This window comes from Netta rufina (genome assembly GCF_964035555.1).
Source record: "Netta rufina genome assembly, chromosome: 1".
In the NCBI taxonomy this organism is placed as follows: domain Eukaryota; kingdom Metazoa; phylum Chordata; class Aves; order Anseriformes; family Anatidae; genus Netta; species Netta rufina.
The window spans coordinates 28,946,274-28,960,659 of NC_140123.1; the positions used below are offsets into that span (position 1 = coordinate 28,946,274).

Below are 14,386 nucleotides of genomic sequence, written 5' to 3' on the forward strand. Positions count from 1 at the left end.
TTCCTTTTCCCGCATCCTCCCCAACCTCCCTCCCGCCCTGCAGGCACAAACACACAGGGAGCCGCACACGGATATAAAACATCAGCTTTAATCACACGTTAGAGCCGGGGAGCCCCCTCCGGGAGAGCGGGGGAGGGCGAGGAGGAGCCGCGGGGGCGCCGCCCCCCGGGCTGAGCGGACAAGATGGAGGGGGAGCGGGGAGGGGAGGGGAGGGTGCGTCACGTGATGCAGCGGGGCTGGGGCAGCGCTCGGCGGCGGCCGCGCTCCGCTGCGCGCTGCCGGGCGGCGGCGCCGGTAACGGCTCCGGTGACGGCTCCAACGGCCCTAACGGCTCCAACGGCTCCAACGGCCGCGGCTGTGGCGAGCGGAGGAGGCGGAGGGGCCGCGGGGGGGCTGGCGAGGGATGCGGCAGCCCGGTGAGCGGCGCCCCGAGGGGCTGGGAGGCGGTGTGGAGCCGCGGGGCGAGGGGGCGGGCAGGGCGGGCTGCCGCAGCCCGGCTCGGCTCGGCTCCCTCAGGGGCATCCATCTCGGTTGGGTTTCCGGAGTGCTGTTTGTGTCTCCATCCTTCTCATCCGCTTCCTGAGGAGAGCTGGCGTGGAGGAATAACCGGGGCTCAACCCCCTCCTCCCCCCCCTCCCCCCGGGTTTATATAATAATTAATCTCTTCAGGCGTTGCTGCGTTTCTAAAGGCAAAAGGAGTCCTCGCTTTCTCATCCTAAAGATTGTCGGTGCTCCGATTTAGCCTAAATGACCTCTTTTGGGAAGCATGCTGCAGCCTGCTGACAGGAGGTAAAACGGCCCTGCCTCGCAGCGCCTGGGGACAGGGCTAGGAGAGAGGCACTGCCAGTGGAAGCGGGTTTGGAGCTCGAAGTTGGTTAGGAAAATTAATATTTGGGGAGAGGCAGGAAGCCTTTGGAGCCGTGGGATGTGTGTTTTCCTCTGAACGTTTATTTCTGTATGCATCGTATTGAAATGCAGGTGGTTTTCCTAAATGTACAGGGTGAATGGCTTAAGTAAGTTGCAGTAATGGCTCAGCTCCTTATTTAAAAAAAAAAAAAAAAAAAGAAAAAGCATGTTGTGGCTATAATTGTACTTTTGTTAAGGTGGTTGGATGGCTGTTATCCTTGTACAGTGGCTTGTTTGTTTTGGTGTGGTTAAAGCAATCCGATATTCAATAGAGCTCACCTATGTGCTGACTTTTTGCATGTTATCTCCTTCCAGCCAGTCGCTCACAGCAAACAGGAGGAGTGCTTCGCAGAGCTTGCATTAGGATGTTTGTCTTTCCCTGTATTGCGCATAAAAGGCATCTAAAAATAAATCACCAGCATGCGGAGGTTTGGGCATATTGTCATAAGAATCTTGCCTTATGTAAGGTCTTAGGAAAGTAAGTTGAGGCACATGATTTCAGGGAATGTAATGTCTTTTTGTTGGCAGGGAGAAAGTCACTTCGTTTCTGCATCTGATTAACATCAGTAGTTATGTATTGTTTCCCTGTTCTTTCTCAATACTGAAATACGAGCTTTTTTCTTAAAAAAAAAAAAAAAAAAAAAAGGGAGAAAGCATAGGGAAGACTGCCTGTATGTCTGTGATTTGATGGTTTCTTAACTGGGGTGTACTTGAAAAGATAGTGAACTTAATCCCTCTTTTTTGTTTTTCTTGAACTAGACATTCCAGCTTTTGTGTTCGCGCTGCAGTTTGATTCCTGTAGACCAGGAGGGGAAATGAAGGCCTGAGCCTGCGATTTCTTTCTGCGCAGGAATTAAGTCTGCCCAGCTAAAATCAGCTGCAAAATTGGAGCTAGAGGAAAGAGTGAAACAAACGTACAATTGTCTTCAAATAATCTTTACCATAAGGGGATGAGTAGCTAACTCGAGTTTTATGTTGCAATGACAACTGGTTCTGTTTTCCCGGTAGGACATTTTTGCTAGGTTACTGTTCTTTCCAGCATGGGTTTGTTTAGCTGAACTTTGTAGAACTTTGTCTAACACCATTTAAAAAAAAACAAACAAACAAACAAAAAAAAAACACTTTGTAAACATTGTCTTCTGTTTTTTGTTTGGTTGTTTTTTGTTTTCTTTTTCAGGCAGGGATTTGTGCGTGCATGCATGTACTGCTCAGAATCAGCCTGCACATTCTTTCTTTAGAAAGCAGCCCAGTGAGATGCTGAATGCACAGGCAGCAGTTTAGCGTAGAATATTTGAAGGGCTTCTGTTTCTGAAAGCATGGGGCTTTTTTGTTGTCAGCGGACCTGGATTCCCACCCTCCCCTCCCCCAGTGCTGCTGATGCCTTGGAGTTAAATTTCTTTTCCACACTGCGTGGCCAGTTCAGTTTCCTTCTCTGCAAGTCATCCTTTCTTGCTTATTTTTAGCATCACTGAAATTCAAACAAACATCTTTGTTTCTGTTCCTGTTTGTATACCGATATTGTTGGGTAATTTCAAAGATGTCAAAGTAGTTAGAGGAGCTGGTGTTGACCCAAGCTCCCTCTGCTGGTTGCTTCTGCAGTAGTGAGCTACAAACATGAGGTAAAGCCGTGGGGTGTATTGGTTAGCACTGGCTCATGCAGTAGAAGTGAAAAGACGTTTAAGAGCAGTGGTACAGAGTGTTTCACAGAGCAGTTACCTGCCCCGGAGCACCAAGGTTAAGTTTGATGTCTATACTTACAAGGCTTTTAATTGCAAAGTTCTCAGGCATATGAATTTTAATCTAGGTGTTGATGTATACAGATATTCCTTGGAAATGCTGCTGCTGTGTTGCATACGAAATCTAAATGATAGCTTGTGAGTTAATATATTGAGAGAGCTATTTGTGTAGAGACTAAAATAGCTTGAGTACTTTGGATTCCAGGTGGTGCTTTGCTACTCCATTGCACTTAAACTTTCCATTAAGGTGCAGTTTCTGCAGGGTATGTGGTATAGGGGGCTCCAGGCCTCTACGTGACTATCAGCAGCAGTAAATAATAAACTTAGCTCTCGTGCTGATGTAGTACAGGAAGGTGAGTGAAGGACGGGCGCTGCGTCCCTTTGTGTCACAGCACAGCTGAAGTCTCCTAGATCAGCCTTTCACAGCAAGGAGCTGCCCAGAAGAAGCTCCACAGGCACTTTTTCCCTCTCACAACTGTTGGACAGGAATGAAGGCTTGATTGTGAGCGGTGAGAAGCTCGTTGTGAGGTGTATCCTTTTGAAAAGCGTGTAGTAGGTCTTAAAGGATGGTAAAATTAACTGGGCTTCTGTTCTGATAACACAGTTATTTTATTGATGTGTTGTACTATATACACAAGTATATTCCCCAAATACTTTTTTCCCGTTATAGACCTGTATTTTTAAGCTGCATTTCAGGTATATTTAAATTGCAGATATACAAAGTTTTTATAGATAAAGGAGGTCTTTTCCAACCTTAATGATTCTATGAATGTATGAAAGGAGTGTTATACCTTCAGAAATCCTGAGGTTCGTCATCTGTGGGTAGAGTTCACTGCTCATGTCTTCAGTCTGGGAAGTCTTGTGTACTTGAAAGCTTCTTTTTTATATAATGGTATGAGTTTGTCTGACGAGGTACCCAGCTGAGCTTTGAGATGTGGGCAGTACAGTATAACTCACCGTAGATTTCAGAAGTGAGTGGAAAAACCTTGAAGAGGAGTGGTTAATTGAATCATGTAGTCATGGAAAATACGTCAAGTGGATTAAACACCTAGTGCAAAGGTCAGAAAGGGAGAGATAAAGGAGCACATTTTAATCTGGCTACCTCTACGGCAGCATAGGTTCTATCTGTGCTGTAAAACTTTATTTACTAGGATGTTATCCACCAAAATAATGCTTTGTATTCATGCCTTAAATGGATAGCATGTGTTAAAAAGAACTTCAGTGAAGAAAATATTTTTTTCCATGATGCATTTGTGCCTTGTTGAGTGTTACGTGGGGCAAATTATGGTAGGTACGGTCAGAATGGACCAAGTCAGAACTTGGTAAGCTCAGAAGAACAAGACATTGCTGTATTTAAACATGTTATGCTAAAAATTAATTTAAACCTTTGCCAAAGTGAGACAACAAAGCTTAACAGCTAGTTCATCTGAGTTTCTTACTGGACTAGAAATTAAAAAGGCTTAAATGCATTCAAATCTGTGTAGAACGTGATGTGATCAGGTAGATTTTTAACTGCTGCTCTACAGACACATTTATTATGAATGTACCATCTGGAGGCTCCAGGTGTTTTCAAGACTTGCTTCAGCTGTGAAATGTAAAGTGAAGTTATGCTCTTAGTGAGAGGTGGGTACCTAGAGAGCAGAACTGGATTTGTTGGAGCAAAGTTAAACTCGATAAGGACACAAAGTCAGGTTTTTGTTTACTTTTTCCTACTCATACCTCCACTGATCTCAGCATTTCACAAACTTCTTTTGTTTCTAATAATAATTACCCCTCTCCTTCCAAACCAACCAAACAAAATGAACAAAGACAATGTGAGAGAACACTGCACTGAACATCTTGCATTGCAGGACTGACTGCTGGTCTTGAATAAAGAAACTGAACTGAAACTGTTTCTGAAACTTTGCCTTGGTTGTCAGCCCAGTTCTGAGAACCAAGCATCAGAAGCAAAAGCAGCTGGAGCAAATAAATGAAAAGACCTGAATGTTGAGGAAAGGATTGCACCTGGATAGAGCTGTGTTTTTTATTGTTGATCAATCTCTTAGCCTCCATTTTATGGTGGTTTATTGTGATTTGCTGACATTCTGTGGGATTCTCCACTGAAAGCTTTCTGGATTTCAGGAAACTTGCTGATGACCCTGAAAAAGGATTTTAGATCATCAGTGGCAGAATCCCTTGAGGCTCTAAGTGGTTGCAATTTTTATGTGCAGGATAAGGCCTCAATAAGCTCTGTAGGTCATGGTGATTGGCAGCTTTGTTCTTGAGCTGGTGCAATTTTCCTGAGGAAACTGGGAAGAGGGAGCATTGTGTAAGGATGGATTATACACATGTATGTTCACTGAGCCATGATGTCTATCTACAGTCATCTCCTTCTAGCATTTAACGTGGTCCAGCTTGTTTTTAGGTAACAAATGATGACAATTCCATTTAATCACTTTTTTCAATTTTTTCACTGCTTAACAGTACAAAGTAGTAAGTTAACTTTGTGCTTTCATGGCCTCTCAAACAGTTTTTTTTGACTGTAACAGCAATTTTTGATTACACAAGATGAAACATCTTTGGTTCATATGCCCAACAGTCCTACCTTTGTTTATTTGCATACACTTCAACAACTTCTGTATGTAGTACATGCAGGAATGCCAGCTGAAACTCTGATATCCAGTCTGCCACCGGGGGGGTATTTGTTGTATCACAAACTTTATTTTAGCTTGCATAATGGTGGTTGTTCAGTAGTACTGAATGCAGTTTCCTTACATACCCAGTTAAGGAAAGAATGTTCTGATTGTCCTGCTTCTGATGTCTTCTGATGTCCTGTCCCAGTGACTTGCTATTTGTTCACCTTCGTACATGTAAATATAATTACATACTTCATACGGAAGAGAATATTACGCTCTGAGACACTGATGAACATCTCTTCATTTAAAGGAGAGTATCTTCCTGTTGATGAAAGTGTAAAATACATCTCTTGATAAGATTTTTTTCTTACAGCGTTGTCATCTTACTTGTAGAAACTTCATGAGACACAGTAACATCATGGTGGATGTGGGAAAGTGGCCGATATTTACCTTACTGTCACCTCAAGAAATAGCATCTATTCGGAAAGCATGTGTATTTGGTACATCAGCCAACGAGGCTATATACATAACGCACAACGACGAGGTAAGGCCGTAAGAAAATGGAACAGATACTCCCAATTAGCTGGTTTCACAGTCTGCAGAGTATTTAAGTTAATCACTTTGTAGAAGCACCTCATAAACTTCATGTATTTCAAAACACGTTGGATTTAATTTATAACTTTTTTTAGTCTTTTATGGGGATAATATAGATGGAGTATTTAGGATTGAGTCCCCTGTAGTATAACTGTAGCTGCTCTTTACAAGCCATGTTTAAAAGACAGTAGTGTTCCAGTTTCGTAGTTGTGTACTTTTTATAGTGTAGTTCCTTTCAGGCCAGAGCAGATCTGAAGCATTCAGACTCGTTAGTTAATTCCTAAGTGTCCTGGTGCTAACATTTGAGCCTGTTAACTTCCACGCTTGAAGTCTTTGATTCTGAAGAGTCCATGGCAAAACTCTGCTGTGTGTTTATGAGGGCCTGGATATCGCCCCATCTGTGCATAGCTGCATATATGTCACTTCACTTGAACTCAGTCTTCCTCTGTTTTTCAGGTGTTTGTTTTTGGACTGAACTGCAGTAATTGCTTGGGAACTGGAGATAATCAGAGCACGATAGTACCAAAGAAATTAGAAGCCTTATGCGGAAAGAAGATTTCCAGTCTCAGTTACGGAAGTGGACCACATGTTCTACTTTGTACTGAAGGTAGAAAATCAGCGTTTAATAGGGAAGCATAAGCTAAGCAGAACTTTAATCTGTAACTTAACAAGAATGCATTAAGAGGCAATTGCATGAATTTTCTAATTGGGTAATGCACACTAAGGGGTCCTCATTGGTCTTAGGTGGAGCCACGTGTATTCTGCAATAACTACAGTAAGTTTCCTTTATACCTCTGTTATGTTGCAACTCTGTAGAGTTTTACAATACCATTTATGGTCTTGGTCTTATACTTGGTCTTACCTGTGCACTTTCCTGTATTTCTTCAGTAATCTGGTCATACTGTGATACATAATAGTTGCACGCAAGGTACGTAATCTTTCAGCATGTGAAGGATTCCTGTAATAAGAGGATTCTTTCACTTTTTTTTTTGCCCTTTTACTTTCAAGTTGTCCTTCTCTACATTCTTAGAATTCTGTTTATCATAATTTCCTTGGAATCTGTGATTTTTATTCCCAACTTTAATGTTTTTTTTGCAGATGGTGAAGTATATGCGTGGGGACATAATGGTTACAGCCAGCTTGGGAATGGCGCAACCAACCAGGGCATTACTCCTGTTCAAGTCTGCACAAATCTGTTAATAAAGAGAGTGGTGGAAGTAGCCTGTGGCTCGCATCATTCCATGGCGTTATCCGCTGATGGGGATGTAAGTTGTAACCTGTTCAAATCTCTTCATTTCCTTCTTGAACGAATAGCGCAGGTAACAGCAGTCTGAAGCTCTCTCTACAGTGTACTTACAAGATAACCTTTTCTACTGCTGCCTCAAGCTAGGGTGGCCTTTTCTTCAGAGCAGACTTGAAAATAACCCTGAACAAATCGGAGGAATGATAGGCTACTAAATGTTTATCTTTCATTTGTTGTATGTCTCTTTGAGTCCAGAAAGCTGTGTCACTTCCAAGTGTAAGGTGCCAAACCTGGGATTACTGCTTGCTTTGCAATTCTAATATTTAAGGGGTATATTGAGTTGTTTGTATTCTGATTAGCCTTTAGTCTGTTTCCTGCAGTCTTTGTGATTTCCACACTGGTATGGAGGAAAGAATGTTGCCTTGCACATCTCTGAATACTTTTGTGTATAGCTACTGAAAGAGCATTTGTTTTATATCCCAAATCTGCTTGGTGCTATTTCTTCATGTGGTTTAAGGCTATGTGTCATGGGAAGCATGTTCGGCTGGTTTCCAGTCAGCCAGATCTGACCAATGCCTGTGTCTGATTGCAAGTATGTTACTGCACGGGAGAAAGCCTGGTTCAGCTCCTTTCTTATGGAAAAAGAAAAAGCTCATTTTGGAACCTTCCTAAGCAGGAAAATGGAAACAATTCTTTCTGTGCTGGTAATAGGAGCACATCTGTGCTATGGTGCGGTACGGAGTCATACTGCGTTGGTCAATGCAGTCAGTAACCGGTGTTTTGAGGGTAGAAAAGAGACACTGGGTTAGTCTTATTAGTCTGTGTTGCATCTCTGCAAGGGAGCCTGTGCTTTGGAAAGATCTTCATGCTGTCGTGTTTGATGACAAATGGTGAAATGATCAAATTTTATTTTGTGTGGGAAAGCAAAAATATTCATGTATTAGTTTAACTAGTGTTGTCAGCTGCTGTGTGGTAGCTGCCTGCAACGGCCGTGCTGTCTCTGTTAATAAATATAACATGCTTGAATTCTCAGTGGAAGAGGGGAAGCTTCTTTGTATTTACCATGGAGCTGATATTTGCAGCTGGCTAGCTGTGGTGGCTAGTTAATGTACTATAAATCCATCCCTTGTGTACTTTGCAGTATCTTAGTCTGTATGTGCTGGGAGGTTTTATCTTTTTCAAAATTAATTATATTGAAAGCAGTGAAATGTTTTTAAGTGGAGTTTTATTTACGGAAACATTGGGCTGCAGAAAGCTGTGTGACTTGATCTGGACCTTTTGAGAGGCAGTGAATTTGGAAGTAGTCATGGAAATACTTGGCATAATTGATTTGTATGGTTGGGTCAATCCAAGTTTAATGCAATGCAAACAAAAAAAATCATTAAGACATTCATGCTCCTCTGAAAGAGGAAACTCATAAACTGTTCGGCATTTTGACCTACCTTCTGAGTTAACTTCCCCTTATTTTGTTTTCCTGTTATTAAAATACATTTTATAGATCAAAGTAGTTATAACCCTTGTTGGGTATTCAGTAGGGATGATGACCTGGCAAATACAAGTAACAAAAAACAAAGGAATGGTGTTTTTTCTTTTCATGTTAGACATGGCAAATGAATTGTGGGATGTTTTTTTGGGAGGTGAGGGTGGGAGGGAAGGTTGGTTTTTGTTTGTTTCTGATGTCTAAATTTTGGCTTGGTGTTGTGGTAAACTGGCACCCTAGGATATGCAGACTTTAAGGGTATCTCTGTCAGCGAGCTTTCACTTGACTGGCACATCTGTGACAGGTATTTCCAGGAGCACAAACTTTAATTGTCAGGAGTTAAACTATCTGAAACAGTTTAATGTCATGGCAGTATGTATGGATGTATATATATAGCAAGTACTGAAGGAACTGAAAATGCAAAGCTATAAACTTTTTTACAGCAAACTACTTTCTTGTCTTTTGGACTTTCAGATGAAAAACATATATATGTGTGTGTGTGTGTGTATATATATATATATAGATATATAGATATACTACAACATACAACAATATACAACAACTAATAACAAACTATATATATGTATTATTTATTAGTTGTTTGCCACTGGCAAGTGTTGAAGTGTTGGAGATGCTACTTTTTTTTTTTTTAATGCCATTGTGTGACAAAGTTTTTTGTTACTGTGAAACATGGGCTGATAAAAACTAGCCACTAACAACTCTTGAAAGATAGAAAGATAGGAGGCATATAACCTGTGGCTAACAGGCTGTAACCTGTGGGAGTATCGCCAGGGGGCCCCGTGGTTGGTGATAATGTTGGACTCGTGATGATGGAACATAAAGTTAGATGAGGAACATAAAGTTAGAAGGAACAAAGAAGTGTGATCCAGGAGACACCTTGCTGTCTCAAACTGCTTGTTCTCCAACCATGAAGATACGGAAGGTGCTAAATGTTAGCTGTTGATGGGCAAAGTTGTTAACTAGTGAACAGTTAGTGGGATGGGAAAGTACCACTTGGAGAGTTGATGCAGAACTATAAGGGAGCCTGTCCTCGATAAAATGGTAGTTGAAGTTATTGATCCCTAAACAGACCCTGGTGTTGGTGTGGTCATTACACCACAATAACCTAGATTAGAGTTTTCTAAAGAGAATGAAATACCTCAAAAGCAGGTACTTCCATATCAAATAACACTTGTGCTTGCATTTGTTTTCCCACTTTCACACAAGCATGAAGGAAGTCCACTCACTGTACTGTCTTCTAGTTCAACTTATGTTTTATATGGAAGTACATTCCTTGTGTTGCCTGTAGTCAGAGGCTCCAGTTCTGTAGTTGGAAGCTGAGAAAGTGCTATGGTCATGTTTCCCAGGTCAGTCCTATTGCTCTTCATTAATTTTCAACTATTGAAAATTATTTTAAGCATTTTAGTTAGTTAAATAGGACAGTTTATGTAATCTCATCCTGACTATAATAAGATTATAACTTATTGCTGTCATTACTATTCTTAAGGCTTAAACTACTTTTTTTCTTTGCTTTGTTTTTATGGACAGCTATATGCTTGGGGCTATAACAACTGTGGTCAAGTTGGATCTGGATCTACAGCAAACCAGCCAACTCCTCGTAGAGTTTCAAACTGTTTACAGGGTAAAATGGTAGTTTCCATCGCTTGTGGTCAGACCTCCTCCATGGCTATAGTAAACAATGGCGAGGTAAGCATTGCTGTGTGCTCACATTCTCTTTCCTCTTAAATTAAAGAGGTTAATGTCTGAGTACAGAGTAAGTGCTGATACGGATTACTCAAGTTAGTATGTATTGGTAACTACTGTGAGACCGCTTTAGGGAAACTATGCTATTAACTGGAGATCCTGTCTTTGCAGTAAACCTTGCTTCTTATGGCAAAGACTATTAAAAATATCTTTACTGGGTCTGTATCTGTAAGAATTTTAACAGTTGTATTAAGCATGAGTCATTAAGCATTATTTCAATATATTTCAGTAGGTTTTTGAACATACGTCTTGATTAGATTTTTGAAAGCTGCACAAATAAGTAGTTAATCTTTCTGCAAGAATACAATGAATGATCCTGGTTCTCGAGCACATTGCTGAACTGCCAGCTACAAAAACAAAGCAAGCTTTCGAACATTGCCCTAGTATTGTGCAACTGTTCCATTCCACATAAGAAATTTATGATTTGAACTTGCCTCTAGGTATGAACTGTAACCTCAAATTTACTGTATCACACCACACTTGGAGCATATAGTATTTTCTTGTGACAGGAGGGACTGTAAAGGTCCCTGATGTTGAGATGACCTTTCATTGTATCTATTTCTGTCTTGATTTGTCTACCATAGCAGAGCTAAAGGAAAAATTGGAGCTAAACTGGGGGCTTCAACTTAAATTAATCCAATAGATGATCAGCTGGTTAGAATAGCTTTTATTAAAAAAAAAAAAAGTCAACTGAAAACGTTGACACATTCTTGGTGCATTGTAAATTTGATTGCAAAAGTTTTAGTAATTCAAAGATGAATATATTTTAGAAAGCTTATTTTCAACTTCACTCCTGTGCTTTTAATAGAGTTGATCGTTGCAGTGTACTTAATATCTTTCAGTCTTTATATCTCTTGAAATAGTGTATAGTTTTTTAAAAAGCTGTATGATTTGGACTTGTGCTTAATACTAAGTCTTAAATATTCTGGACTTCTAGAGTGGTGGCTTAATTTTGTTTTCTTCTTTTGCAACCAGGTTTATGGCTGGGGTTACAATGGTAATGGTCAGCTAGGTCTTGGAAACAATGGCAACCAGCTAACACCGTGCAGAGTGGCAGCATTACATGGTGTGTGTATACTCCAGGTATGTCTAATGCAGAAACAGAGAATGCACTGACGTTTCCAAAGACAGTTTTAACAGATGCTAGAATCTATATCTGCTTCTAGATTTCGCAATTTCAATACTGAATTTATGTGGCTCCTTCAAACTATGTTAGGCTTATAAAAATACAAGTAAGATGTGAAGCACTTGCTTTTGTAAATCTGAATGAATTGAATTTGGCTAGTGTGACTAAGAAAATTATGCTATGAATAAAAATTGCATTTTTGTTACAAAGTGAGTGAAATATCCTAGGCAAATTAAAAAAAAAAAAAAAATAAAAAGGAGAGCAAGAAAACTAAGATGTTCAAATTAGATTCTACATCAGTATTCTAATCAGCTCTTTAGGCAGGGCTGATGACAGTCAGTGGTTTTCATTTCATTTAAAAAAACAACTTTTTTTGCAAGGTTGAACAGGTTAAGGGCTCTGTTAGCTTTAGAACTGCAGCTCTCAAAGCTTATATAGTGAATATCAAATTCCCAAATTATTTCAGAGTTGACAATGAAGTTCACTGTTCTGTGTGTGAGGAGTCTGCAGCTGAAAGCAAGTAAAGTCTGGGGAGACTTAGCAGGATTTCTATAGAACATTACGAAATTAAGATTCAAAAAATAAGAAATTGGCAATTCCTGTAGGAAAAGGCTTACTACATTTTATATATGTTTAGACCATATTGTAAATCCTTTAGGAGGAGTAACCAACCAATGCTAAATTAATGAAGTTGAAGCTGGGAGTTTTCCAGTTCTTACTGCTTTCTTAAAGCTTGCATCTTTGCTAGCTTTAAGTATGAGAAATAGCACATTCTAGTGCTAAATAAAGAATGGCTGGAGTATCTTAACATCAGATACATTAAGGTATGTGTGCAATAATTGTGTCTAATCTTTTTTTGTTCAGTAGTAATGTTTATACATCTACTTACAGATTGTCTGTGGCTATGCACACACTCTAGCACTATCAGATGAGGGTTTGCTCTATGCCTGGGGAGCTAACACTTACGGGCAGCTGGGAACTGGCAATAAAAGTAACCAGCTCAGTCCACTGCAGATCATGATGGAAAAAGAAAGGTAATCTTCCTGAAGCTGTTTCCGGGTTGATATGTCTGGGTGTGTGTTACTCAGTCTATAGTGTTGGAAGCATGTGAATTTGGGGTTTGGTGGGCTGTATTTTTATTGATAATGGTAAAATTCCAGGAAAGGATGGTAACTTACTGTTTACTATAGACTGAGTGCTTTTTGCTATCTGTAATGATGATTGAATGTAAACATTTTATACTTACCTGACACTGAAAATAATGAATGACCGTTAGGCTATTCTAAATATGATTCCTGTGATCAAAACTTTTGATCTATAAAATCAATAAGCCAAGCTTGTAAGCTGTGTTGAGGCCCACATTAAAGGGGTGGTGGGAGGAGGAGTGACACATGACAAAATTTTCTGAAAGGCTTTCTGGGTAACGGCAAACCATAGAAACAGAACTCCATTTGCAAGATTGCTAGAGCTATGGGTAGACAGTACCACTCATCAGTGGTAGCAGTTAGCAGTTTCTCAGATAACATGTATATATCCTATTAGTTTCCCAGACTTGTAGAAGATTCACCCTTGTCTACCTGTTATAATCTCCTTTTAACTAGGAAACACTTGTGGCTGTTTTTTCTACTCCGTTTCCAGTTTTATATTAATAGAAAATTCATGAAAGATGTCATTTTATAGATCTGAAGTGTCTTTCTGGGAAGTCATTCCTATTTTTTCCTGTTCTTTGTGTTTAGCATTAAATGAAAAGCTGCACAGCGCTGAGATCACTTAAGGGTTTATAAATGGCTGGGGGGAAGGGAGGTGTGGAGTTGGAATAACAAAAGGAACTGTCATGGTAGAAACCACCAAGGCAAGGCTGCCTTGTCTGTAGAAGAAGTGACACTAGCAAAGTGAAATGAAGTAATGTTTTTTCAAATACTAGAAGGGAAATGTGTATACTTGCAATGGCTCAACTTTCTTAATGACTTATTTCTTGAGTGAAATAAGGGGAATTGTTGCATTTATAATCCCACATTTGACTTCACGTACAATTCTAATAAAAGTGGCAGTTGTTCAGTGACTAAAGGAGGGAGAGAATATCATTGAACTTCTGCTTGGAGTCCAAGGGAGAGAGAAGGCACTTGAACTCTTACTCATCTTGCTTGACTTGACTCCCTTGGAAACAGTGCTAATGAGTGGGTGAGCTGACACTTCCCATGAAGCAAATTAATGCTTCTCTTGGTCCTTTCACTTATATAACTCTTTTACCATTTATTCATAATGTCTCTGACAGTTCCTTGGGAGATGGCATTCCATGTTATTTTAAAGAATTTTGCACATACAGTTTAAAAGGAACTTCTAAACTTAGCTTTGCGTTAGCTTGGAGGCATAGTTATGAAGGTAGACTTCTGAATTTTGATGAGTATGTACTTAATGTGCTGTACACTTAGCTCTACATATCAAGTATAGTATAGTTATTCTTAAAAAAAAAAAATCTGTTCTGCTGAGGGAAGAAAATTCGGAGAGGAACGCTTTCGTATTGCTGGATAGCTATAATGAAATGTAAGTTGCCTGTAAAATCATGACTTTATGATGTTTCATGCAGCGATGGTAGAAGATCTCAGTGTTGCTTAGAGATAGAGATAACTGTTCTGTGAGGGAATAAGCATTTTTATATGTATGCACTTAAACTGGTTGGAAAGACATTTGTCGTGCTTGATCTGTGTTGTTTGTTCATTTACTAAATATAAACACAAAGCACACAGAAGCCTGGAATCCTCTCTTCTTAAACATGTGGGGAAAACCGGGAAAGTATAGCTTTTACTTTAGAGCTAACTCTGGAACTTCTCCAGAATTTTGCTTAGTATCTGAATGGGGACACTGGAAGCATCTTGGCAGTCTTTTTAACAGAATGTGGCTCTTCTTGGTTCTTGTAATGCT

At 40.0% G+C, this 14,386-nt stretch overlaps 1 protein-coding gene across 3 annotated transcripts in view; it reads left to right on the forward strand.

The window, feature by feature from the left end:
• Positions 1–246: 246 nt before the first annotated feature.
• The window catches only part of RCBTB1 (RCC1 and BTB domain containing protein 1), a 28,052-nt gene continuing 13,912 nt past the window's right edge, over positions 247–14,386 (forward strand). For 2 of the 3 annotated variants that reach the window (XM_084306331.1, XM_084306333.1), the window contains exons 1-7: positions 247–416; positions 5,651–5,801; positions 6,308–6,458; positions 6,950–7,116; positions 10,123–10,281; positions 11,314–11,421; positions 12,356–12,498. In XM_084306331.1, coding sequence (XP_084162457.1) covers positions 5,658–5,801; positions 6,308–6,458; positions 6,950–7,116; positions 10,123–10,281; positions 11,314–11,421; positions 12,356–12,498 — 872 coding nt within the window. In that variant the 5' untranslated portion in view covers positions 247–416; positions 5,651–5,657. Of the gene's footprint in view, positions 417–5,630; positions 5,802–6,307; positions 6,459–6,949; positions 7,117–10,122; positions 10,282–11,313; positions 11,422–12,355; positions 12,499–14,386 lie in introns of all 3 variants that reach the window. The other variant, XM_084306332.1, reaches the window with a different exon arrangement.